We start from the raw sequence: 27,028 nt of genomic DNA, 5'->3' as shown, positions 1-27,028 counted from the left end.
TCGAGACTCTCGACATCTACTGTGCAGCAATATGATCCATGCCATCTACCTTTGCAGGGCATTACTGGCTACATGTAGGTACCCGCAATACCACTGGATTTGGCAGAAATGTGATGGCATCCTTCCTACCGTGACGTCCCACCTGCCAATAAGTAAGCTTGCCAGTCACCCATATGTGTGTATTCACAGAGGCCACGAAGAAGAAAGAAAGGTTACTTACCTGTAACCATGGTTCTTCGAGTGGACCTCTGTGAATTCACACTACCCGTACATCCTCCCCTCTGTCATCACGGGTATCTTATTGTTGTATAACTCTCGTGCCCGGCGGACAAATTGCAGGAACTGAGGGGAAGCTTGGGTGGGAGGAGCTTGTGCCTCATGGGGGATCATCCCATAAAATTGTTACTTTTAGCTCTGGAATGCTCCGAGAATGTCAGCACAGGCGCAGACTAAACCCATATGTGTGAATTCACAGAGGTCCACTCGAAGAACCGTGGTTACAGGTAAGTAACCTTTCTTTTTCCCAGCAACAGTAGTGTTGAAAATTGTAATTCTGATTTTTATTCAAAAATGTCCAACGACATACCTTTTAAAATGGAGTGGGAAGGAGTGAGGGATAGATAGAAGGGAAGGGAGGGTGACTGTATTTCATAGCAATTTATCTGGTGAACCCTGGCCTAACAACCTAAAATTTGACTTATGGGGCCACATGATTGTTCGTTACCACATCACTGATGTTGACATGCATCATGACTACTAAAGCCATCACCAAACTACCTATCAGACTATTTGAATAGGAATATAAGATGCTTCCTTCAGACAATTTGTCCCTCCGACCCATTATTGTCAGTTCACCCAGAATCCTTAGCGTTCCCTAGTGGTCTCCCATCCAAATACTAATGGTTTCCAAAACCATGAAATGGGTAGCATGTGATGAGTGGCGTTTGCAAACTGTGCTGGTGCAGTCTGTGATTGCTAAGACTACGTGCCATTCACAAATCCAAAAACCACATTCTCATGTCACCACATCCCCCCAATTAGTTATTTCTCCAAATGGGAAAACAGATCAGGGATCATTAGGGAAGGATCAACACTTTGTGTTTGACTCTCCCCTGACAAGGCAGTGTTTCCATGTTTCACTAAGCAGTGAAGATTAGGAGTGTGAGAGTGATCCCTTGAGTCTTTGGAATCCCAAGGGTCAACAGCATGGAGTGGGCTATTTGACCCAAAAGGACAAAATGGTCTACCTCTGCAGTAGACCATTCCACAAGGAACTGCAGCAGATTCAGATTGAATTAGGCTTTTGTCAAAAAAAACATGAATGGAGATCTTTAAGATACAGTTCTAACCAAATCTGGGCAGTGCATAAAATGGCTATTTCTGTAGCCTTCTCGGAGCTAAAATATGGGCTTCTTAGGTTACCTAGTAATATCTATTTTCAAAACCAAGTGCAATTTTCATTCATCTTAATGCAACTCCCCTGGCTAAATCTCTGCAACATCATGATGTTTTCGAACTAATTATCCCAGATGACATTTAAAAAGAACCTTTCTTCCATCTTGTTTGTTTTCAGAAACATAGCAGAGGTTGGATTGAGTGTCAGGGATCTCCAATGTTGAAGACATTTGTTTCACCCTCTCCTGGATGGTTATAAGAAGTAAGCCTGACAAACAGTGTTGCCTTTCTACCAATAGTTAATAATGATTCTTTGTTTGTTTGTTTGTTTAAAGATTCTAATGTGGATGTCATCTACATTTGCCCCTTTCAACTGAGTGAGGAGATGCTGCAGTATTACATCAAACTCTTGGGTCTGCAACAAGCCCTTAGATCTGGGAACCCCGAGGACATTGCTGACCTGCAGGGGAGGTTCAAAATCCTCACCCCTGAAGCCTTAAGTAGTTTCCCTGTGAGTTTGTATCTTCCAATTACTAAAGCTTGGGGGAATGCCATAAAATTAAATTGGAAATTTTATAACTTCCAATGCTCTGGTACCCATCAGTGAAATATTATTGCAAGTTTTAAGAGCTTTACAGATAAAATTACTAGTTAAGAATGTTGGAAATAAACACTGTGGTTGAGTTTTGCAATCTGAATGCTCAGCTCAGCTGAGCTAAGCTCTTCTCTGCTGCTCCCTGCTCAATGTCAGGCCCCGTCTAGAACTCTGAACTTGAGAGATCTGCCATGTGTTGGAAAAGAAAAGACTCAAAATGCTTCTGCTGAAACTCTCCCTCACTGAAGTTGTGCAGATAATTGTTCCCACCTTCATTCTTCCTCATCTGTTTTTTATTGTGGCAATTCCAGTTTAAGACTCTCCTTTTCCTCTTGGATCATTTAATGGTTTTAATTGAGGGGTGTTAGTTAGGTCAGTTGCTTTGAACCAATCTGGCCAGTTTTAATTGGCTAGAACACAACCCAGAAGAAAACTCCCCATTTCGCTACCCAGTATTCTTTCTCTCCCGCACTCCTCTACACACTTGGTTTAAAAAAATTTATTTGATAATGCTGCAATGCAGTAAGTTTCATGGCAGGATATGCTGGGATGACCATTTGGTCACTGGACATTTGCACAAAAGTTCAGCTGAACTTTGAAAAAAAAAAATGAAATTGTGGTGATGCTCATTTATTCCTGCCCAGGCTTTCTTCAAATATAAGTCTTTTCACTGCAAGATCATTATTGGGTCCTTATTTCTGTTATAAATCTCTTGGGATAGAATACCATAGGGCACTGTGAATGCTGTCTCTAATGCCACTACTGTATCTCTAACGCTTGCCAAGCATACAGATCTCAAAAGCAGGCCAACAAGTAGGGCCTCCAGTTATTATTTTTCTGCATTGGTGTGTTCATAGGGGTTTAAGTAGACCTTCAAATAACAAACCATTTAAACTTGCACTTCAACTTGCACTTCAAATTAAGAAATGGACCAACTATTGTTATGTACCACAGTCATTTAGTCCCAATAAACACTTGAGCAATCATGTTCTGCACCCACTGAAGTTTCCAAGTGATCTGTAAAAACATATAGACCAAAACCTCATGATTACTTATGTGCACCGAAGTGTGCTTTGGGCCTCATTTTCTTCAGCAAGCAGCCTCTCATAAAAAAGGTAAAGGTTCCCCTTGACAATTTGTCCAATCGTCTCCAACTCTAGGGGGTGGTGCTCATCTCCATTTCCAACCCATAGAGCTAATGTTTGTCCGAAGACAATCATCCGTGATCACGTGGCTAGCGCAACTAGACACGGAACACCGTTGCCTTCCCACCGAGGTGGTACCTATTTATCTACTTGCATTTGCATGCTTTCGAACTGCTAGGTTGGCGGGAGCTGGGACAAAACGACGGGAGCTCACTCCGTTGCGTGGATTCGATCTTACAACTGCTGGTCTTCTGACTTTACAGCACAGAGGCTTCTGTGGTTTAACTCGCAGCGCCATGTGGCAAATAATTTTGGAAGCCTGTAGGACTTTCAGAAGTAGTTGGTGATATAACAGAGCAGGGCTGATATTCAAAGAAAAATATCAAAAGCCTGCCACATATGTCCAAGCCCTTGAAAATATTAAAAATAGCTTTTTCAATCCCACTCAGAATTTCTAGCACACAGTGATTTTCCAAATATATCTCTTTGAGTTGAGTAGGGTTTCTAGCTAAGGTACCAGGACAATTTAAAGTACTTCTGAAGGATATTAATTATCCAGGCCCATTTCAGTTTGATTACTGGCCTGTAATGAGACTGAATCAACCTGTTCACTTTGATGAATTACCTTTAGTGAGCGCAGGCCAGGGAGGTTTGAAAGTCTGTTAATTTAATTGATTTTATTATCATATTTTGATATTAACCATATGGATCAGCTGCATGAGTTGGATGTTGGAAACACTAGTCCAGAGATTCTGCAGGGTTAGTTTCAAAATTTTACATAGACTAATATAATAATTGAATTGGAAGGGTCCTATAAGGCCATCAAGTCCAACCCCCTGCTCAATGCAGGAATCCAAATCAAAACAGATCTGACAGATGGTTGTCCTGTTTTCTCTTAAATCTCTCCAGCGTTGAAGAGCTCAACACCTTCCAAGTGTTGTAGTTTTAGAAGAGGTAGCCATGTTAGTCTGTGCAAGTATATCAGACAAATACTGGCCATCTTATGTCTTTTGTGGAGTTGTCCACAAAAGCTCACATTAAAAAATATAAAAGTTAGTCTTTAAGGTGCCACCATGTTTTTCTCTTTTTTAACTTTTTATTTCTATTTTGCTTTTACCTATAGTACAATAAAGTTGTTGACCATTGGCTTCTGAGCCATGCTCATGGTTTAATATACAAAACTGTAGCAATTTAGGATAAGAAGCTTGAGCAGACACCTTTTTCTCTGTCATCCTACCTGATCCCTGGGGTCCTCTGATGATATGCTTCTGGTAATTCCAACTGGGTCTGGGATGTGCTTGATGATCGCTGGAAGTAAAGCTATTACTGTTCAGTACTTAGCCTGTAGAATGCCAGCCCAGTTGAGTTGGCATGTGTCTGCACTTTTCTGATTTCAGTCTTGGTTGAAAACTTTTAAGTTCAGGCAACCATTTCCTGATGGATAAATTCCAGTCATTATTTTATTAATTAATTTATTTATTTCTATTGTGTGTTTTAATCCATTATGCAAAATTTTGCAGCCTTTAATAAAAATTATTTATAAAAATCAATACTCTTCCATTCATACTGAGAGATATTTAACACAGTGTTCCCAGAGGTTCTTGCTTTATGTAGTAAGATTTATATGTGTGTAAAAATTAATGCAGTCTTGGTTTTTTGGGCTTTCTTTTGCCAGATCCCTCTGCTTAGCCATCCTTTTTGCCTTTCCATTTCTAAATATCCCATTTTTCCCGTTCCTTCCCTATTCTGCACACCCTTTTCTACAAAAATGGAGCCATTTCATATATTATGCAGAAGCAATGTGGGTTTGCCACTGGTTCTTTAAGTAGAGGTGACAGTCAATCACATTCCCGTGATCAATGTGGCCAGGATAAAAACACAAGTTTGCAAGAATATGCTTGTCACATTCACACTTCCATTTTTCAGGTCCATGCTTAAATATGTAATACAGGAAACAGCCTTTTTTTTCCCTGGCAGTGTCCCAAAATAAACAAGACTTGTGTCTAACAAAAATATTTATTTTATGGAACTGTGTATGCACTACAAAAGCTGTTTTGTAAATAAAAGTATTTCTTTTTGAAAGCATCAATTAAGATGCTGCTTCCTGTGGCATGAAATATTACCCCAGCTATGAATGCGGAGATTATTCATTTTTTTAATATTGATTTCCCCACCCCCCGACATGGTAGAATCAAACTGTGTCAGAAGTGTGGAGATGAATCACCATTATCCAAAGGCCGCAAGCCTCTCTTCCAAGTGACAGAAGGAGAGTTCCATGTGGATCAAATAAATACAGATGTGTAGTAATTAGTTGTATTCCCAGCGAGCCTATTTCCAGCACACTAAAGATGTGAGTGATTATAGAGCCTCATCCCAACAGCTTTTATCAATTTAAACTGCTATACTACAGGATAGGTCATAACCCAGCCTGCTATTAATAATGTATTTATTACACTCAACATTATAAATTAACTTCATTGAGGAAAGAGAAAGAACACCTCTTAACAAAGCTAATATGATCTTTGTACAGAATCGGCCCATGTCCTTGGCTACCTTCTTGAAGTACAGCCCCAGGACCATCAAAAGGATCAAAAACCTAATCCAGGGCACGGATACCTACATTGTTGGAGGATTTCTGAATCAAGATGATCTTGAAGTGGCTGATATCTTAGATGTGCCCATTTTGGGTGCTGACCCGGAAGTGACACATCTCTACAGTTCAAAGTCAGGAAGCAAAAGGATATTTTCTGCTGCTTGCGTCCCTGTGCCACCTGGCCAATATGACGTCTACAGCAGGCAGCAGGTAAGAGTAGCTATGATTTTGGCAGTGCGGGTATCTCGTAAGATGTGCCATTCAGACACCTGGTTGTCTCTGGTAAACTCTTAGTGGTAGAATATACCAGATGGGCGGGATATAAATCAAATCAAATAAATAAATAAATAAATAAATAAATAAAATAGTTGTTCCAGATCTCACTAGCACTTAGCCTCAGAAACCATGTTCAGGGCCAGAGGTCAAACACGTAATGGGGATTTGAACTCCGATTCTGTTGGCTCCACTGATGCTCATGCAGTCCTTCAGCAAGACTAGTCTGTTTCAAGAATTATAACCTGGCTCCTTTGATCATCAGTATGTTTACTTGAAGTAAGTTCTGTTGAAATTAGTAGGATTCTCTTCTAGGTAATTGTGTTTTGGATACTTGTGATGTTTCTGGTTACTAGTATTTGCTTCAGAATCAATCTGAAAATGGCCTCATGCATACATATGAACTGCATTGTTGTGATCACAAATTAAACACAGTAATTACATGTAGGCAGTTCTGTAGCACAGGCCACGTGCTTGAAACAAATGCTTGTGCAATATGAGATATTTCTGTGAACTGAAAGTAGAGCAGCTTTACATACATTTGCTTCAGCCATGCAGCTATCTCTGTATGGTAGTATTTTGGGAATTTTCCTCATCACAGTTTCCATTTGTGATTCAGGCTTTCAAAGGCCAACTGACTCGCCAACAAACCCTGTTTCCTTGAATCTATTTCTGAAGATTTCAGCAAGACAGTTTCCCAGATTTCAGCCCTCAATTGGGGTCATATGCCAGACTTGCTGAATCTAGATGTAGAATGCATATACAGTGGTGCCTCGCTTGACGAGGATAATTCATTCCATTCAAATCGCTGTTAAGCGAAATCCTCGTCAAGCGAAATTAAAAAACCCATTAGAATGCATTAGAAACCGGTTAATGCGTTCTAATGGGTGAAATACCTCATCGTCCAGCAAAGATCCTCCATTTTCTGGTGCCTGTGAAGCGAGGAATCCGTCCTAAAGCACAGCGGGGAGCCATTTTGCACAGTGGGTGGCCATTTTGAAACCCGACGATCAGCTGTTTTTGATAGTCGTTAAGCGAAAAATCAGTTCCCGAAGCAGGGAACCGATCAATCTTAAGCGAATTTTCCCTATCTAAACATCGTTTAGCGATCGCAATAGTGATTGTAAAAAACTAATCGTCAAGTGATTTCCTCATCTAACGAGGTAATCGTCAAGCGAGGCACCACTGTATTCTGGCTTTTAGTCTGGAGCAGGCAGTGGTAGTCTGAAGTTCAGTAGCAGGAAGATGGCAGGGCTGTCCTGGGGGGAGAAGCTTTGAGCATTTTATTATAATCCAGCCATCAGCGAGAGGCATCCTACTGCCTGCCAGAGTCAGAAGCCAATGTTGCTTTACAGTTTGCTAGATATGAATGTTCCCCTGATTAGAAACATTTCCAGTCTGAAATACAGTGGCAGACCTACAGTTTTGGGACCTTAAAGTTGGAACTGTTATGGGGGCTTCATTGCGACCACAATGAGACAGATCTCATTGCTGGTTGCAAAGAGGCCCCCATATCCAGATATAACCACCGTTATCTTCTTCAGTTAGGTTGCTCCGTGACAGATCATCACATTTAAACAAACAAAAAAACCCACTACAACTCTCATTTTGAATAACATTGCTGTACTGGATTATCTCATATGTCAAAGTCACTGATGTGAATAAAAATTTCCTATGCCTTATAGTTTTTGAGTTATGGATGGATAAAAATTAGGGAAATGTTATATACATGCATGATGCATCATAGAATGATGACATAAAACATAAAAAAGACCACAGCCAATATAATCTTTTATTTTAGATACCTCTGAGAATACATGAAGCACATTTTACAAAATACTTTTTCTGTTGTTGTTTTTCTAGCAACACATTCACGTGCAGTTTTGTCATATAAATGCTACCTTGCAATGTCATTTTCTAGAGACAATATGCATAAAGAATGCTCTTCAGTCATGGTAGAATGAAATTTGTTCTTTGTAAAGAATAGCTTTGAAAACTTTTTTCTGCGTCACAGCTCATGATAGGCCTTGCCAAGTACAGCTTGAGCAGCAGTAATGGAGTATAGTTCAGTTAGGTATTGCTCGCAATTAAGCTGAGGGACTATTAAGCTCTTGAGAGTCCCCTGGACTGCAAGGAGAACAAACCTATCAATTCTAAAGGAAATCAAATCTGAGTGCTCACTGGAAGGACAGATCCTGAAGCTGAGACTCCAGTACTTTGGCCATCTCATGAGAAGAGAAAACTCCCTGGAAAAGACCCTGATGTTGGGAAAGTGTGAGGGCAAGAGGAGAAGGGGACGACCGAGGATGAGATGGCTGGACAGTGTCTGCGAAGCAACCAACATGAATTTGACACAACTCCGGGAGGCAGTAGAAGATAGGAGGGCCTGGCGTGCTCTGGTCCATGGGGTCACGAAGAGTCGGACATAACGACTAAACAACAACAACAAAACTGAGAAACTATGCATTGCAGTTTAGATGGCACGTTTTCTTCTGTGTTCTGGGATTTCCTAAGGTGCAAATATTCTTTGAAATGATGACTCTTGATTTCTAATTTGTGGTCAATATCATCTTTGTAATACGACATTATAAGTTTAATACTGTCCTCATGAATTTCAGAATTGTTCACCAATTCTGAGAGGAACTTGAACCTTTTTGCAGTCTGCTCATATGGGTCAACACTCTTGTGTAACTGGATTATCAAACAGTCAAAGAATTTATATAAAACGTCTGTCCTGAATTTGTTAGCTCCTGTCAAAGAAGTAATACCACTTGTTCCATATGAATTTTTTTTGTAATAATGTGTTTGGAAGCAGCAAAATAACTTGGGTTGATATCTTCTTACAAACCTTTTGCTTCTAACTCATGGTGTGAAATACTTTCGGCTTAATTTTCTCTGAGTTCTTCAACAAATGAACATACAGACGATAGCAGAAGATAACTTTATAATAGACCTTTCCAGTATGCAAAATATTATGATGAGGACTTATCTCAAAATCTGTGCGGAACTGGCAGATTATCTAACATCACCTGAAGCAAAAGTTTAGAAGAGCCTTCACCTTGGCAAGATGCTCAGTCCTCCCTTTTGCTGTACTTGATGGGAAGTACAAGAATATTCCTTTCATTCAAAGGCTTTGCAACAGGAGGTCAAAACTACACAGCACATGTTTTTCACTTGCCCACATTATGATGTGGCACATAAGGAGATCATCACCCCACTGCTGAAAAGAAAATCCTGGCCATTCAGAAAAAAAACCAGACTACCGCTTTTTCTTTCTGACATAGACCCCAAGATCACGTACCAGGTAGCCGGATTCTGTATGGCGATACTCAGGTCTTGGAAGTTCTATGGTAATTAGATACTAGATTTTAAATTGTCTTTTAATGCTAAATGTTTTTATGAAGTATTTGAAATTCTGGAAATTTGTAAAGGGTTATTTTTGCTGTATGATTGGTCTGGGGACTATAACAACTGGACAGAAGCTTCTAATACATCAAAAACTAGAGATATGAAGTTTCCTACTTGTTTTGTTGAAACTTCTTTATTGAATTACACTAGAACATTGTGTATTGAATCAGACTATATAAATAATATATATATATTTTAAATAACCCTTCTCATAGAGTAGGCCCAATTTTTTTAAACCAATGTAGCCTAAAGTCACTTCTGAGACCCTTCCAAGATTAGAGACCCAGAAGCTTAAGCGTCAGTAGTTTCATAGTAGATCAACCACTGCCCCAAATATTCATATACAGTATCCTGAAGTCAAACATTGTTGTCCCACATACGAAGATGGGATAAAGTGCCATGAAGGAATTTGTTATTTATTTATTTATTTATTGAACTTATATACCGCCCCATAGCGCTACAAGCACTCTCCAGGCGGTTTACAATTTTTTAATTATACAGGCTACACATTGCCCCCCACCCAGCAAGCTGGGTACTCATTTTACCGACCTCGGAAGGATGGAAGGCTGAGTCAACCTTGAGCCGGCTACCTGGGATTTGAACCCCAGGTCGTGAGCACAGTTTTAGCTGCAGTACAGCGTTTTAACCACTGCGCCACGAGGCTCATTACAGGTTAAGCCAGGTTACTCATTACAAGAAAACCAGGTTACTAAGCAAAGAACATGGAAATAGTAATAAACTACTTCTGATGAGCCATGTGGGAAGTAAAGAGTTTTAAGGGCATCAGTGTAGTTATTAAATATTGCAAAGAAACCATGCGCTTTGATCTGCCCATCAAGTTGCATATTGAAATTAGATATCTCACTCAAGCTATCCTTTAATGTAGAGTTATTTCTCATGTTCATTCTGCTGTTTTCAGCTCTTGTAATATCAATAGCTATGTTGGAAATCTTTTTGAGTATTCATTTATAATTTGGCACATGTGAAGTTTACCTGGATAGAAGAACTTCCAGGTCCAAATTGACAAAATAATTAGAATCACCTTAAAAACCAACAAATAAAAACAGCTCTTTGCATTGTAGTTTTTAGTTTTCGGCAATTGATTCCATTGTTGTGCTGCTTTAACAGTTAGAAAGCTTTTGCTAATATTCATCCTAAATGTGGCTTCCTGTTGAGACCATTATTATATGTTGTGCACTCTGGGATGATGGAAAGTGCCTCCTCTCTGTATGATGATCATACAAGTATCTGAAAAGTGCAATTAAACTTCCCCCAGTCCACTTTTATCAAGGCTAAACATGCACAGTTCTTTCAGTCTTTTCTCATAGGGCTTGGTTTCCAGTTCCCTGATCATCCTTGTTGCCTTCCTCTGAACTTGTTCCACTTTTTGGCATCCTTCTTGAATAGTGCTTTTCAGAAATGGACACAGGCACTCAAGATCTAACCAGTTCTGAATAGAGGGAAATGAGCATTTCATGGGTTTTGGGGACTACAGTTCTATTAATACAGCCTAGAATAGCAGTTGCCTTTTTTGCAGTGACATCCCACTGTTGGTTCGTATTCAGTTTCTGATAGACAACAATTCCAAGATCCTTCTCACTCATCACATTACAGAGCCAAGTATCCTCCATCTTGTGTGTTTGAGGTTTTCCCCCCTAGGTGTGTAGAACTTTGCCTTATCCCCATTGAATTTAATTCTGCCGTTTTCAGCTCAGTGCTCGATCCCATCAAGATCTTTTAGAATGTTATTTCTGTCTTCCAGGGTATTATCTTTTCCACCCAATTTTTTGTCATCTACAAATTTGATAAGCATTTCCTTCATCTCCTAATCTAAGTCATTAATAAACACTGCTTCCTCTGCTGGATAATTGTTATTAAAAGGCTTCTGGTCACTGCTTTGTTTTGCAGCACTTGTTTTAATACAATAACTTTTGAAAAATTATATCTCAGTAACATTTATTACACAGTGTTTTTAATTGTATGATTTTATCATACAGTATGTTGTGAACTGCCCAGAGAGGGAGAACAGTAATGGGGCAGTATAGAAGTGGAAATAATAAACAAACAAACAAACAAACAAACAAATGTGTATTTTAGCTAAATATAGTAGAATAAACAGAGATAGGGCAAGCTGTATCTTTTCCCTGTAAAATCTTTTACATCACTGTATAAGTACTGGGCTGTATTTTTAAAGCAGTTAATTTAAGCATTAATTAGCAGCAAGCATTTGATTCTGAAGTAATTAAGTGCAAGTGGTATTTTATATGGTGGACTATATTAATAAAATGATACATTGGGAGCGATTAGGAAACAGGAAGCTGATATTTTTGAGTGCCGCAATTAATTTTATTCTATTAAATTAAATCTCACTGTTCTTTTCCCTTATATGCTTCACAATAAAAGACAGCATCTTATTTAATTAGCAATGCATGAAATACAGAAATGACCAATACTGATTAGAGAGAAGGGGCTAACAGGTATTCTCATTCAGAGATAGGCCGCCAAGGAAGCTCAGCCTAGAGGACAGCCATGCGGTTATCTTGTCTACCTTTTCTACTAGCTGAGTTGCATTTGCTTCAGCTTCAAAGTTCTAAATACATTTCTCAAACTAAATTATCCATGGATGACAAGAAGTCAGTCATTTTCACATCAGTATCTGTACCACAGAGGTGGTGGTGAGATAGGACATTGGCCACTGAAACCTGAAATGGCTGTGTGTGAGAGAGAGGTTTTTTTTCTTAACATGCATTCACTTTCTGCAACAGGTACAGTAGCGTTGAGCTAAATAAGTCTTTAGGAAAGTGGCTAAGTTGCTATTGGCTCTGTAGAATGTGCTTAGGGCCAGATATCATAGCTCTAAGACAGAGTGACTATTGCCTATGTTGGTATGACTGCTGGGAACTTTGATCCAAAAAAATCTGTGAAATAATTTGGAAATCATTGCTTATAGAATCAGGCTTTTATTGGAGGCATAAGGTTGCTTCCCCCTGTAGGAGCACTGTTGAGGACACAGCAATAAATAACAATAAATAACATTACTTTTTCTGTATTAATTATAAAGCATTATAGTTCTTACTGTCTTAATATTAATACATTTAATATTAATGAGTTAATTTTAATGGATTGTTTCCAAACGTTGTTATGCGGAAAGAGAGGGATTATTTACACATAGGATAGAATCCTGTTATTTAGACATAAACATTTGTTATCAATAATGTGTGTGGTATGTGACAGCAAATGCCTAGAATAATTTCTTAACTTGCAAAAATTCACCATTACTAAATTGTTATTAGTGTTTACACTTACATTACATTATTAAACTAAGAGCCTTACCAGAATGAAAGTGAAAAATGTCATCCATGATTTCACTCCTCTCTTCCCCATTGCCCATGTTTTGAGCTTTATTTAGAAGGAAATATCTGAGAATTTTTGAAAATCCAGTTTTCAACCATCCAGCAAAAAAAAAACCATCTCTTGCTTTCCCTTTCTCCTTGCCATATAGTCTCACCTATTTACCTTTAAACTTTCTTTAGTTTCCTTTAAGCCTCTTCATCAGGCTGAACAAGGCAGACTATGGAATGGGAGGATAAACAGGGCTTTTTTATTAGGCAGCACATTGATGATTCTGCCACCTGGCAAAAGCTTTCTTTTCCTACCTTCTCCCATTGCTTGGCAATGTGTAACTGGAAAAATGTGGATACAGAAATACCAGTTAGACACTAATTAAGAAATTAGAAAATGCCTAATTAAATTAACAGTTTCACTGATTGTAATAAATTATTGTTGTTACGTGCCTTCAAGTTTGAACCAGCTTATACTGGCTTCCAATGTAAGAGAGATATTTGAGTGGTTTTATCAGTTCCATGCATGCCAGTGAGCTCCCACAGCTGAGTCAGGGTCAGACCCAGGCCTCCTGAGTCCCAGTCCATCACTCTATAAACTACACCACATTGTGTATCCCTACATAAAATATATGAGGATAATAGGATTCGTATAATAGGATTCCGACCATCAGTTCAGGAGAAATGATAGAATGGCCTTTGATAGAAGATGAAGAACAAAGACAGAAAATCAAGCCTGAAATAACCAGATGTCAATATCAAATGACCAAATGTCCAAAGAGATTACATTTGCATGGTGGGCATCATGCCTATATTGGAAAGTTAATAGTTTGCTACAGGAGAGAAAAGGCATTCACAGTTTCATGGGGCCACGCATCCCTAGCTGAGGTAGGAATAGTGCAGACCAGTTCCATTAGTGCTTGTTAAAAAAAATCTCCCTGGGTCTAAAACAACTATAGATAAAAAACATGGCAGAGTTGTTCCATGTTTCCTAAAGGGTGCAAGGATGCTTTTTGGTTAAAAAACAAATAGTGTAATGTTGTGGGGAGCTAGGGGGATGTGGGCTGCTTTGGAACCCCTGACAGGGCCGCCACACACAGCACACAGGTTTCACTTTGCCCAGTCCTGCTTTGGATGAAGAAACAGGTGGTACAAAATCAACTCCTTGACAATATTCACAGGTAATAAGAAGACAAAGTATGTTCTGCTAAAATTTGCTTATGAACTGCAAAATTGTTTCTGCTAACAAGTCATGGGTTGCTAAGTAACCATGAACCACAATCCAGATCCATAGTTTATTGTTGACTTTCATCATTTTTGATTAGATACCTCAACAATGGTTTGTCCCTTGCTTGTTATCTCAGCTGAAACAGGAGAGAAACCAGTAGAGAAAGCGATTAGAGGAAAACCAGAAACAGGGAAGATAAGCCACAGTTTGACTGACTGCTGCATGATTTCTTGTGGGTTAGGCAACAAGCCATGGCTTATCATGATATACAAATATGTCCGTAGTCAAAGTTGTTACTATACCAAAACCAACCAAACAGAAACATAGCAAAACCCTCAGTGTTGGTTTTATTATTACTTCCCTCACTGTTACAAACAATATTCTGCAAGCCTATTTACACATACGTTTTCATTTCGATTTGTTTCAGATTGTTTTTGTTTCCTGGTATAAGCTTCATATGAAATATTGATGGGCAGCATTAAATAATCAAAGGAAGGTGACAATAATTTAAGGCACAGTTCAATTTTCACTTAAAGATAGCTCGTAATTCTTTCCATTGGTACTATCTTTACAATACTATTGATCCATTTCATTTCTGTAGGGGAGACATCAAAAGAAAACCCATTTCTTGGGCTATCAAAGACAACAAATAATGGGACATGGAGCAAACAAATAATAATTCCATTTGTGATTGAAATTCAAAGAATAAAAAGTGTCTTAGAATCTTTGCTGTTGTTATAAATACTTGCTAAATCTTTCTCTTTTGCAATATTACATTAAATCCTTTAAATAATGAAACCATAAAATAGTTGTAAAATGCTATGCTCTGCCTTAAAAAAAGAAAAAAATAAATCAGTGGTAAAGTTTTTAAAAAAGCCTCAATCACTGCTATACAAAATAGTAGTCAGAGTCTTGAAATAACAAGTTAGCTAGTTTCTTTTTGAGTAACAAGGGTATAACTTTAAAATTACATTTTAACACTAACGTATCAAATAGAGTTTAAATTGCTTTGTCAGTGAAACAAGTAAATTTTAAGGGTGTTTTAAGGCATTTTAATAGCAGTATCAAACCATTTTGTTTTTTAAAAAAAGAATAGTAAGTAATGAAAAAGCAATAAGCAGCAAAACAAAGAGTGCAAGAAGTTACATTGTTAATACCGCATTTGAATTCTGGTCAGCGTGGTCCAGACAGGTTATAGGTCAAATGTTTTAATGAGTAGCTGTTAACGAGGAATTGTTGAAACTCTGATTTTGCTCTTATGGGTTTTCCCACTCCATGGCTTTATCTGCGCCTTATGGTAACAGGGAGAGTAGAGCTGACCAGCTTGGGCCTCCCACTACGCCAACAGACATGCCACCCAAGGCTTGCTACTGGCTCCCGGTCAGCCTCCCCACAGCAGAGTCAAGAGGAGAAAACCCAGCAGCATGCTGCAAGCATATGCTCAGCAGCATACGGTCAGCAGCATGCTGCAAGCATATGAGAGGGACTCAAGGGCAGGAGCCTGAGGGAGCTGGCCTGGAAAAGGAGGGGCTGCCTACTGCATGTGGTGAGCATGTGGGGGTGGCTCTAGAGAATGCCCCCAGCGTGGCTGACCCCACAGTTGAGAGACAACCAAGGCATGCTGCGAACACCTGGTGGTGCCTTGGGAGGAAGGCAGGGCCCAGGTATTTAAAGGAGACCCCATGTAGACCCGGAGGGAAGAGAAGCAGCAGGAGGATACATGGAGTAGCAGCCAGGAGGAGGCAGAGAGATCCAACTGGGATATTTGTGTGTCACTTCACCCACCAAAAAACAGGGGTGGGGTTGCTCAATGGGAAGTCAACTGTGAACGGCCACCTGTTTACCCCAAACCAGAAGGAATAGTAGTGGAGGCAGGCTGCCTGGGACTGCCAACTTTAGCCTTGATGAACCGGATATGACTGGAGTGCTCCTCCGAAGCGAGAAGCCCCATCTTCAATGAAGTGGACATAGACTGTGAACTGGACAAGGAGGGTAACAAACAGGGTAGGCATGGTTGGTGCCCTCTTGAAGACAGTGCATGGAAAGGTGGCACAATAAAGTACTGGCAATGAGAGTTTGGCATGTGCATCTAGTATGTCTGCTCTGGCAGCCACACATTTTTCTGAAAAATTAGATAATGAGGTGCAGGTGCTGGGATTGTATCCATTTAAAACTGAGCAAGTTTTTTTCTTTTTGTTCCCAGATGGTTGAAGTCCTAAGCCAGTTGATTGTAGACTATCCAGAAGTAAAGCGCTGGGTATTCAAAGTGGACAATGAATTCGGGGGAAATGGTACTGCATACTGTGACATCACCAGGCATCTCCAGTGTTACCCCTGGATTCTGAAGGAGAGTCAGAGATATGGTTCTGAGATATGGAAGAAGAGCTGGGCACATGTAAGTCCAGGTGCCTTTGCCAGGTGCCTTTGCTTTTAGGGGGCATTTCTGTATTTATTAACTTTTTTAACATTTTGAACTGTGTTCAGTTTTCCCTAAGATGATGATAACAATGATAACGTGTGGTCTAAACTTAATTTTTATATCGAAATACATCATTCAAAAAGAAACTAACATTACCCTTATAACCACAGAAAAATACGTACATGTGTGAATTACCATAAAATGAAAGGAAAAATGCAATTTAAAAAAAAAGCATTACAGCACCACAGATCTTAATAAACCTAGTACATCTACCCCAAAGGCTCGACAGAACAGAAAGTGTTTTTGAAAGTATTCAGTGGAATAGGCACCTTTCCAAATACCAGGTAGTTAGGGCTTTAAAACCTGTCCATAGAGAACATTTCCTCAACTCTCCTTGCATCTATGATACTGGTACCACCTTAGTTTTGGGGCGAAGGTGTATTTGCAAGGGAAGCACGCATGAACCAGTGCAAAAGCACAGAAAACAAACAGAGCAGATTAGAAATGCAAAGAGAACGAAGCAAAAAAGCAAGAGAAGCATGCATGAACCATTGCAAAAGCACAGAAATCAAAAGGAGCAGATCAGAAACGCACAGAGAACAAAAGGACAAGGTCAGAAATGCACAGAAATCAAAGGAAAAAGCAAAGGAAGCATGCAGGAACCATTGCCAAAACAAACGGAGCAGATCAGATTTGCAAAGAGAACAAAGCAAAAAGCATGCAAGTCATATCAAAAATGGAAGAAAAAACCCCAAAAGCAACCAAACCCCCAAGACCCATCGCAAATGGGAGGGGGGACAAAAAACAACAACACAAATTCCTCAAGACCCATCATGCTGCAAAAATAGCGAGAACAGTTTTTTAAAAGTATAAAGCAGCACTTTACCTTAGCAAGCAGCCTCCTCGGATCACACACTCTCTAACTGCCGGCTCAAAAGAGCTACAAAGAAGCATCCTCGTCGCCACCTACAGTTAGCTATTTGAATTTCCCGCCCTTTTCCCTTGCCTTTTTTCTGTTTGTAAGTCAAAGCTTTGTTTACAAGTCAAAGCAAACTTTTGTGAATGGAGCTGTTCGTAACTCAAAATGTTTGTAGGTCAAGGCATTTGTAAGGCAAGGCACCACTATATATGTCAAAAACACATATTCCTCCATAGAAATGTAGGAGGATGAGCATGGTTGACTATTGAGAGCACTGGATTAATATAATTGGAGGAGAAAAACAAAAAGAATGTGGTAATTGATGTCTACTACCAACAAAGCAATCAAGAAGAATTGTTTTTTAAGAATTGCAAGAATTTAAGAGAGAAACAATGTGGGAGTAAGGGACATATCAATAATCCTGAAACCTTTGGGGAGACAAATACTGCCTTCCAAGAAATTCCTAGTTTGTGTGGCTGATAATTTTCTCTTACAAAAAGTGGAGGATGGCAGTAAGGGGTACTCTGGGGGAAAGTAATATTCTACTTGAGTTTTTGATTTCAAATGGAAATAAAGCAGAGTGTAGCCACACATATACAGTGGTGCCTCGCATAGCGATTGCTTTGTTTTACGACAAAATCGCTTTGCAACGCATTTTTTGCTATCGCAAAAGTGATCACTTTGCGATGTTCCCTATGGGGGAATTTCGCTTTGCGATGACCGGTTCCCTGCTTCGGGCACCGATCATCACAAAGCGATGATTTTTTAACAGCTGATTGGCGGTTTCACAATGGCCACCGGGTAAACAAAATGGCCGCCCGCTGTTTTTTGGGATGGATTCCTTGCCTAAGAGACACCAGAAATGGTCGCGCTATGGAGGATCTTCGCAGAACTGTGAGTTTTAAGCCCATAGGAACGCATTAATCGCGTTTTAATGCGTTTCTATGGGCTTTTTAATATCGCATAGTGACGTTTTAGTTCTGCAGCGATTTTTGTGGAACGAATTAACATTGCTATGCGAGGCACCACTGTACAGTGGTGCCTCGCATAGCGATTGCTCCATGTAGCGATGAAATAGCTTAGTGATGCTGTTTTTGCGATCGCAAAAGCGATCGCTTTGCAATGTTCCCTATGGGGAAATTTCGCTTTGCAATGAACGCAGGGAAGCGATCATCGCAAAGCCCCCATTTTCGGCCAGCTGATCGGCGGTTTCAAAATGGCCGCCGGGTAAACAAAATGGCTGCCCACTGTTTTCAGGCACGGATTCCTCGCTTTAGAGGCACCAAAAATGGCGGCACTATGGAGGATCTTCACTTAAAGGTGAGTTTTAAGCCCATAGGAACGCATTAATCACATTTTAATGGGTTTCTATGGGCTTTTTATTTTTGCTTACTGATGTTCTCGCTTAGCAGTGATTTTTTCTGCACGAATTAACATCGCTAAGCGAGGCACCACTGTATGCTGGTTTTTAGGAAAACCAATTTTAATACACTTGGAACAATTATAGGTGATGTCTCGGGGCAGAAAATCCTAATAGGAAAAAGAATCATAGATGGGGTGGAGTTTATTAAAAAGGAAATTCTAAAGGCAGAACTAAAAAAAATCCAAGAAGAAAAAGTGAAAGCCAAAAATGCCCTGGGCTAAACACAACAGAATGAAATTTAACACCAATAAGTGCAACGTTCTACACCGGGGGGACACAAATGCACGTTACCTTCCCACTGTGGTGATACCTATTCATCTACTTGCATTTGCATGCTTTCAAGCTGCTAGGTTGGCAGGAGCTGGGACAAGCAATGGGAGCTCACTCCATTGCGTGGATTCGAACTTACAACTGCTGGTCTTCTTTAACCTGCAGCGCCACCATGTCCCTTGTGAAGTACTAGTTCCCCTCTATTTGACACTGTTTGGGCTTTGTCTTGTGTAAGAGTTCTGGACATTACTTTTTAAAAAGGATGCTGATAAACTGGAACAAATTCAAGGGGAAACAAAGGTGAAATCAGGCCCTGTGAGGAAGGACTGAAAGAACTGAGCATGTTTAGCCTTGAGAAAAGAAGACTGAGGGGAGATAGGATAGCACTTTTCAAAAACTTAAAAGGTAGTCATACCGAAGAGGTACAGAATCTGTAGGACACATAATAATAGGCTCAGGTTATAGGAAGTCAGATTTCAGTTGAATATCAGGAAGCTTCTTAACTGTTACAGGAGTACAGCGATGCAATTAATTGCCTGTGGGAAGCGATAATCACTCCAATGCTAGAGTTATTCAAGATAAAATTTAACAAATTGTGTGAAATCTGCTTTGATTTGGATTCCTGCATTGAGCAAGGGGTTGGACATGACTCCTTTATTCTATGATTTTATTTAGTTCATCAGTGCCATATATATTTTTGTCTTCTTAACAGCTGAATCTCAACAGAAGTATTTAAACCTTGTGTATGTTTTCCTTATATGAGAAGCATTGCATTTTAGCCCTGAACCACTGTTGTATTTTGAGATTATTCTTTCTCTGGATTGATGGCTGGCACTATACTGCATTGTGCAAGTTCCACAAAGCTTATTTTCATTAGACGTACCCCACCTTGTGTAGAACTGGGGTGTTGCAGCGGGTTTGGTAATGTTATCTATACTTATCAAAGCTGTTCAGTGTTTTCATCGCTTGGCCAAAAGTTTCTTTCTATCCTGCCCTACCTTTCTGAAGATAGTCTTAGCTATATTCCTACAGAAAAGCATATTTAACCTAGAGTCATTTTAGCACAAAGTTTGGTTTCTTAGCCTGCTAAAACTAACCCCAAGTGGGAGTATGTCGCTAAGTGAAACTCATTATATTAGAAGTTATTAAGCAACAAGGATTTGAATGAGAAGAATAAATGATATTTGGAATAGGAAAATAATTATTTTGGCCCCTTATAGGTCTGTGCTAATGAATCCCTTCTGTATACAGACTGTCCTGTTTGTTTGTTTGTTTGTTTGTTTGTTTGTTTTTGTTTGTTTGTTTGTTTGTTTATACCCTTTGTTTCTCTCTTGCCATTTCTAAAGAAGCTGTGTTCATCTCTGTCAGTATGTTGGCAAAATTAAGAACAAGAAAAGATAAGGTGAGAGAGATAAATTATAGCACTTTAATTACTTTTCAGTGAGTCCTCCAGCACTATATTTAGAGCTTGATCTTCCAGGAAGGATTATTGCTATTGCAAAGCAATTCCTCTGAGTCCCATCCCAGAGAACAGGCCCAATTGTATACTATGGTCAGTAGTATTGAAAGAGGAGAGAACTAAGAGCAACATACTCTCCGTCCAAGTCATCTGCCAAGGCAACCAAAGCCTCTGCCCTGTAATCAGTTGTGAAGTTACATTGAAATGGATCTAGATAATCCATCTCATCCAGAAACACTTGGAGCTGAAAAGATATCACACCTCCAGTAGCTTGCTGAAAATGGAATACTGGAGATTGGCTGGTGGTTATCCAGCATGTTGGGATTCATGACAGTGGAGACCAATGATTCTTATGCTTTGAACATAGGCTTCCTCTATTAAACAAACAGGAAGTTGCAGGCAGGGGAGTTAGGTTGTCTTAATCAAGCTTCAGTAGCCATAAATTGTCAGTATGCGGTGCCTGTATTTTCTTCCACTAATGGAATGCTGATTTGGGCAGATTGAACAGACAGAAATATATAAGCAAGGAAAACATTGGGCAGAACAATCTGTCGTTGAAATTTCCTTAATCATCTTAAAGTTGATTATTTCCATGGACTGACACATTATTTCCATGGACTGACACATGGACATGTTCTAGCTGAACCATTACTGTAATTTGAATGTAGATACAAAATGAAACAGATTAGAAGTTTGAACAGCTGCCTGTGTTTAAATGTTTGATTTCAGTAATCATTCCTTGCTGAATGGATATGAAATAAAGCCAGTGCCAGGTCATAGTGGCTTGGTGGAAATCAACAAAATAATCAGAAGGGCAAGTGTGAAAATAAAACACATAACCATCAAATTAGAACAATTATTTCATTTTTAAGATGGTCAGATTAGGTGCTAACACTTTTTATTTGATGTTACACTATGTATGGAAAGTGTAGCATACATTGAAGTGGTGGAGATACTGAACTTCATCAATGAACCTTTGCAATGTGAAAACTTTGGCAGTAGAGACTGAAGTCTGGGACTTACAGGTGTTTAACTTCAAGATATTTTTTTTTGTAACACAAACGGTTGTATTTCCTATTGAGCATTCACTGTGCATAAAAACAATTCACAAATACAAAAATGAAGTAAAATGAAATGAGCCAACTGGAGAAATCCATGTGGGATTTTTTAAAAAATGAAACAGAGAAGCCAGTTAGCTTCAATTAGGAGGGATGAAGCTAAAGAAGCAGAATTGGAATTCTTCTGTGCCTGTCACAGTAGTGATGGAGTTGTTAGGAACTGAAGTCTATAGGAAAACAAAAGGGGGTGAAGTGAGGGGGGGGAGAACCTTCTATTGTAACCATAATTCTAGCATTAAAAAGTCCAGTGCTAGGCTTTTCAAAGTGTGTGATGGCCCTCCAGTGGAAGTTTGAGCACCTGCAGAAAGGTCCCCCTCCCCCTTTTCTTTCCAAAGATTACCTTCACATACCCAAACTTGATGTTTGCCTTGAATTAGACCAAGGGACAAAGTATTGATTTGGAATTCTCAGTCTTGGTCAGTTGGACCGTGACTGTGTGCCTTCTCCATCCTCTTTGTATCATTTTGTGGTGTTAGTTGTCCAGCAAACTGCATTCATTTTTTTCCTAATACTCTTTGCTCGTTATATGCCCTTCCTTCTACAGACTGTAATCTCTTTTGCCATTGTATCATCACTTTTCTTGGGTCTCTACACAACCATTCAAAAAAAAAAAAGCATGGGTTGCACCACCAATTTTGTCTTTGAGGAGACTTGGAGCAAGTAGTCCCATGACACAATCCAGCTACAAAACTAAAATGACACTATTTTAGAATAATTTGTCTTAGAGTGCAAGTTAGCTTTGATCTAACGTTGGAAGCAATATTCTGGAAGACACTTCCCTTCATATTGTCCAAATGGTTGCCTGTACTTTTTGTTTCTCATTGGACTGCATCATGGCTACTGGCATTGTTGGTCTGGCTACCAAACTTCAGTCTTACGATATGAGTAGGTGGAGACTTGTCCTATTGTTTGTTCTGCTCTGGGAATGGGCTGGTTTGCTTCTTCTGGCAACCACATGGTGTATGTGCCATCACAAACCAGTCTGTCCTTGATTGCACGCCTATCTGAACCTTTTTGGGGCTACCAATATTTTGATGCAGGTGAGATTGCTCTGTTTTGGTTTGGTTCCAGTATGTATGATCACTGGTATTAAACCAAAGTGGATATTGAGAAATTGAAAACTTTCTCTCACTCCTTTGTGGAGGGGGAGACTGATAAAGCATTTTTAAAAAAGCTCTTGGAAATAAGTGCTGATGCATTTCTTCTAGTTTTCATACCCTCAAGTTTTCAGCCCTGCTGGTTGGGTCTCCATCTTTCTCGCGCGCAAGTCCACCCCATGTGTGTCATGACACTGCCCCCCCATGCACTGGGTTCCGTTGCAACTGAAACCTAACACGATTGCTATGCAGAGGAGGAAGGCAGCTGCACGGAGGGAAGCTGAGTCATGTGCATGCAAAAACACGCCCAGCTTAGCAGGAATCCTGGCTATCCCTTTTAATTTTTTTTAATTGAAAGCTTCCTCCTGGACAGGAGATAAGAGGGGATAAAAAGAGAATGTTTTTGTTTGATTTTTTTTCTTTGTCTTTGAAGAGAGGAAGTACCAAATAGGGTTGCTTAAAATGTGGTGTGTGACCCAAAACACCCAGTCCTTGGGCATGAATGCAAGTCTAGCACCAGATGTCATATTGAACCTGTACGTGACCTTCACCTTCTTGGATACAAACGTTAACATGGTGAAAGTGTGTCAGTGAAGCTGAGAGCAATGCTATCAGGAGGCAAGACTCCATGATGATCTCCTAGCAGGAACATGCAAAGTGGAATGTTCACAGGTGAGACACCAGACTAAGATACATCTACCCACTTCAGGCCAGCTACTGGGCAGCAGCAATAGCTGAAAAATGACACTAGCAATGACAATCAAACTAACTTTTGTTAGTACTGTGCAGAAGAACGCAATAGTAAACAACTGCTAAACCATCTTAATTTGAAAACTCTATGATGAGACAATTCAAAATGAAACGAGATAGTACTAAAAGGTGAGACTCCCAGCTCAGAAAGCACTCAAATGACTACTGGAAAAGAGCAAAAGACAGGTACAAATAGCTCTGTCACCAGTGACACAACCAGATTAAAGTCAAAAGGGCATGTAGTGGCTGATGTGCACAGAAGTGAAAGGAAAGTTTGATGCTACACAACACTTGCAGTTGGTACATGGAATGTGAGAAGTATGAATCATGGTAAACTGGAAACCATAAAGCAAAAACTGGAACTTATAAAAATTGCAGGGTTTTGTTGTCAGTGAACTAAAGTGGACATTTTATGGTCAGAGAACAAAGTGTTCTTCTTTGGAAATGATAAACTCAGAAGAAATGGAGTAGCTCTAATACTAAGGCAAGATGTAGCACAGGCATTTAGGGGCTATAATGTAAGATCTGATCGAATAATATTGATCAGATGCCAGGGAAAACCTGTCAACATAACCATCATTCAGTAAGATGGAATTAAAAGCTTTTACTCAAGCATCCAAGAGGAAACTGATCACACACCAAAACAAGGTAACTGGAACACAAAAGTAGGGAAGAAGGCAGAACCAAATGTTGATGGAAAATTTGGCCTAGGGAACAGAAATGAAGCAGGAGAATGACTCATAGAGTTCTGCAAATCCAATAATCTATTTATTGCAAATACATGCTTCAAACCACTGAACAGACAGCTGTATGCATGGACATCACCAGATGAACAATATGGAAATCAAATAGACTATATAATTGGAAGCAGGAGATGGAGAAGCTATGTTCTCTCACCCAAAATAGGACCAGGAGTGCACTAAGGTACTGATGATGAGTTGTTAATATCTAGCAACAGAATGAAAAAGAACTCTAAAAGAATCCAAAATATCATTCAAATGACATTCCTGATAAGTTTTAAAGTCCATATAAGGAACAAATTTGTGTTACTAGACTCAGTTGACCATGAACCAGGAGAATTGTGGATTGAAACCAGGGATATAATTTGGGAAGAATGCAAAAAGACAATTCCTATAGAAAAAAGAAAAGAGAAACACGGATGATGAAAGGAACACTTAAAATCGTAAAGGACAGATGAGAAGAAAAAGTAAAAGGAGACAGAAATAGGGCCAGCAACCTGAATAGTTATTTAGCGACAGTCACATATAGATAAAGAGAACTACGACAACAACCAATGCAAAGATACAGAGGAGAACAACAAAATGGGAAAAGCAAGAAATCTCTTCCAGAATTTCCAAGAAATTTAAGGGAAATTTATACCTAGATTAGCAATGCTGAATGACCAACAGGGATGCATACTATTTGGCCAGAGAAAATAAAGAGAAGGTGGAAATAATATACTGAAGCCTTATGCAGAAGGGATAAAAGGGTGGTAGCTCCCTTTGAAGAGGAGTCTTGTGACAATGAATGTGTAGGTCTAAAAAGTGAAGTGAAATCCTAACAAGAATGTGTCTACAAATATGGAAAATAAAACAGTGGCCCACAGACTGGTAACAGTCCATATACATTCCAAGTCACAAGAAAGGAGATGCCAAGGAATGCAGTAACTATAGGACCATTGCTTTAATTTCCCATGCATGCAAAGTGATACTTAAGGTGCTGCAACAAAGGCTTTTACCTTATGTGGAGTGAGGAATGCCTGATGCCAAAGCTGGATTTCAAAAAGGATGAAGCACAAGAGATCATATGGCAAATATCCAGTGGCTACTGGAGTGCACCAAAGAGTTTCAGAAGGAGATCAGTCTATGCTTTATAACAGTTTTTCCCAACCTTTTTTTCCAAGTTGCAATCCCCTTTTTTAATAGCCAGGTAACCCGTGACACCCCCCCGCTCTATATTTGCATTAAAAGGCATTTAATACAGTTCTAAGCTACTATATTAATACCCTGTTAACCCGAAAATATGACCTAACCTGAAAATAAGCCCTAGTATGATTTTAGGAGACTCGTAATATAAGCCCTATCTCAAAAATATTCCCAAAAACTTCTCTGGGAGAAGCACAAGCTGGATTTTGAAGGGGCAGAGGAACTAGAGACCAAATTGCTAACATGCGCTGGATTATGGAGAAAGCCAGAGAGTTCCAGAAAAACATCTACTTCTGCTTCATTGACTACAGACCACAATAAACTATGGCAAGTTCTTAAAGAAATGGGAGTGCCTGATCACCTTATCTATTTCCTGAGAAATCTATATGTGGGACAAGAAGGAACAGTTAGAACTGGATATGGAACAACTGATTGGTTCAAAATTGGGAAAGGAGTACGACAAGGCTGTATATTGTCCCCCTGCTTATTTAACTTATATGCAGAATACATCATGCAAAAGGTTGCCGGAAGAAATCTCAACAACCTCAGATATGCAGATAATACCACTCTTGATGGTAGAAAGTGAGGAGGAATTAAAGAACCTCTTAATGAGGATAAAAGAGGAGAGCACAAAAAATGGTCTAAAGCTCAACATAAAAAAAAACTAAAATCATGGCCACGGGCCCCATCACCTCCTGGCAAACAGAAGGAGAAGATACGAAGGCAGTGACAGATTTTGCTTTCTTGATCGTCATGATCACTGCAGATGGCGACAGCAGCCATGAAATTAAAAGACACTTGCTTCTTGGGAGGAAAGCGATGACAAACCTCGACAGCATCTTAAAAAGCAGAGGTATCACCTTGCTGACAAAGGTCCGCATAGTCAAATATATGATTTTTCCAGTAGTGATGTATGGAAGTGAGAGCTGGACCATAAAGAAGGCTGACTGCTGAAGAACTGATGCCTTTGCATTGTGGTGCTGGAGGAGACTCTTGAGATTCCTCTGGACTGCAAGGAGAACAAACCTATCTATTTTGCAGGAAATCAACCCTGAGTGTTCACTGGAAGTACAGATCCTGAAGCTGAGGTTCCAATACTTTGGCCATCTCATGAGCAGAGAAGACTCCCTGGAAAAGACCCTGATGTTGGGAAAGTGTGAGGGGAAGAGGAGAAGGGGACGACAGAGGAGGAGATGGTTGGACAGTGTCATCGAAGCGACCAACATGAATTTGACCCAAATCTGGGACGCAGTACAAGACAGGAGGGCCTGGCGTGCTCTGGTCCATGGGGTCACAGCGAGTCAAACACAACTGAATGACTAAACAACAACAAAGCAACCTTTTACAAAGCTTGAGTGCATTTTGAGCAAAATGACAATGGTTGCTACTTTGTCGCATGGGCTTAAAAAGGCTAGTAGCATCAGGATATTCTTTACATCTTGTTCAAAGCCATTCTGTGTTTGTTCTATGAATGTGCTTTGATTCTCAAAAGGAAAGGACTCAGTTTTGCTTGAACATAGTTTGTATAAAGCATGGAAATCTTGACAAGAGAAATTAGCCCTCCTTACCTAATGCTTCCTTTGAGGCAAGGAATTTTTCAGGATCTCAAATTGGTGTCTTGTCATGTCAGCCAAACTTGACAAAATCAAAGAGTATTTGGTATTCCTTAC

At 39.6% G+C, this 27,028-nt stretch overlaps 1 protein-coding gene and 1 long non-coding RNA gene across 4 annotated transcripts in view; one reads left to right on the top strand and one right to left on the bottom strand.

The window, feature by feature from the left end:
- Window positions 1-27,028, top strand: part of IQCH (IQ motif containing H) — a 151,946-nt gene that overhangs the window by 71,736 nt on the left and 53,182 nt on the right. For all 3 annotated transcript variants that reach the window (XM_078380876.1, XM_020810020.3, XM_072981829.2), the window contains 3 exons: window positions 1,731-1,906; window positions 5,666-5,938; window positions 16,182-16,373. In XM_078380876.1, coding sequence (XP_078237002.1) covers window positions 1,731-1,906; window positions 5,666-5,938; window positions 16,182-16,373 — 641 coding nt within the window. The remainder of the gene's footprint in view (window positions 1-1,730; window positions 1,907-5,665; window positions 5,939-16,181; window positions 16,374-27,028) is intronic.
- Window positions 10,854-17,587, bottom strand: LOC144584554 (uncharacterized). The gene is made up of 2 exons (XR_013538880.1): window positions 17,284-17,587; window positions 10,854-16,319 (listed from the first exon to the last, which is right to left on the bottom strand). It is a non-coding gene; the product is annotated as an uncharacterized LOC144584554 (long non-coding RNA).

Source organism: Pogona vitticeps, chromosome 12 (genome assembly GCF_051106095.1).
Source record: "Pogona vitticeps strain Pit_001003342236 chromosome 12, PviZW2.1, whole genome shotgun sequence".
NCBI classification, from domain to species: domain Eukaryota; kingdom Metazoa; phylum Chordata; class Lepidosauria; order Squamata; family Agamidae; genus Pogona; species Pogona vitticeps.
Note: the sequence above shows the minus strand (reverse complement) of the source record. Positions and strands in the feature narration are given on the sequence as shown.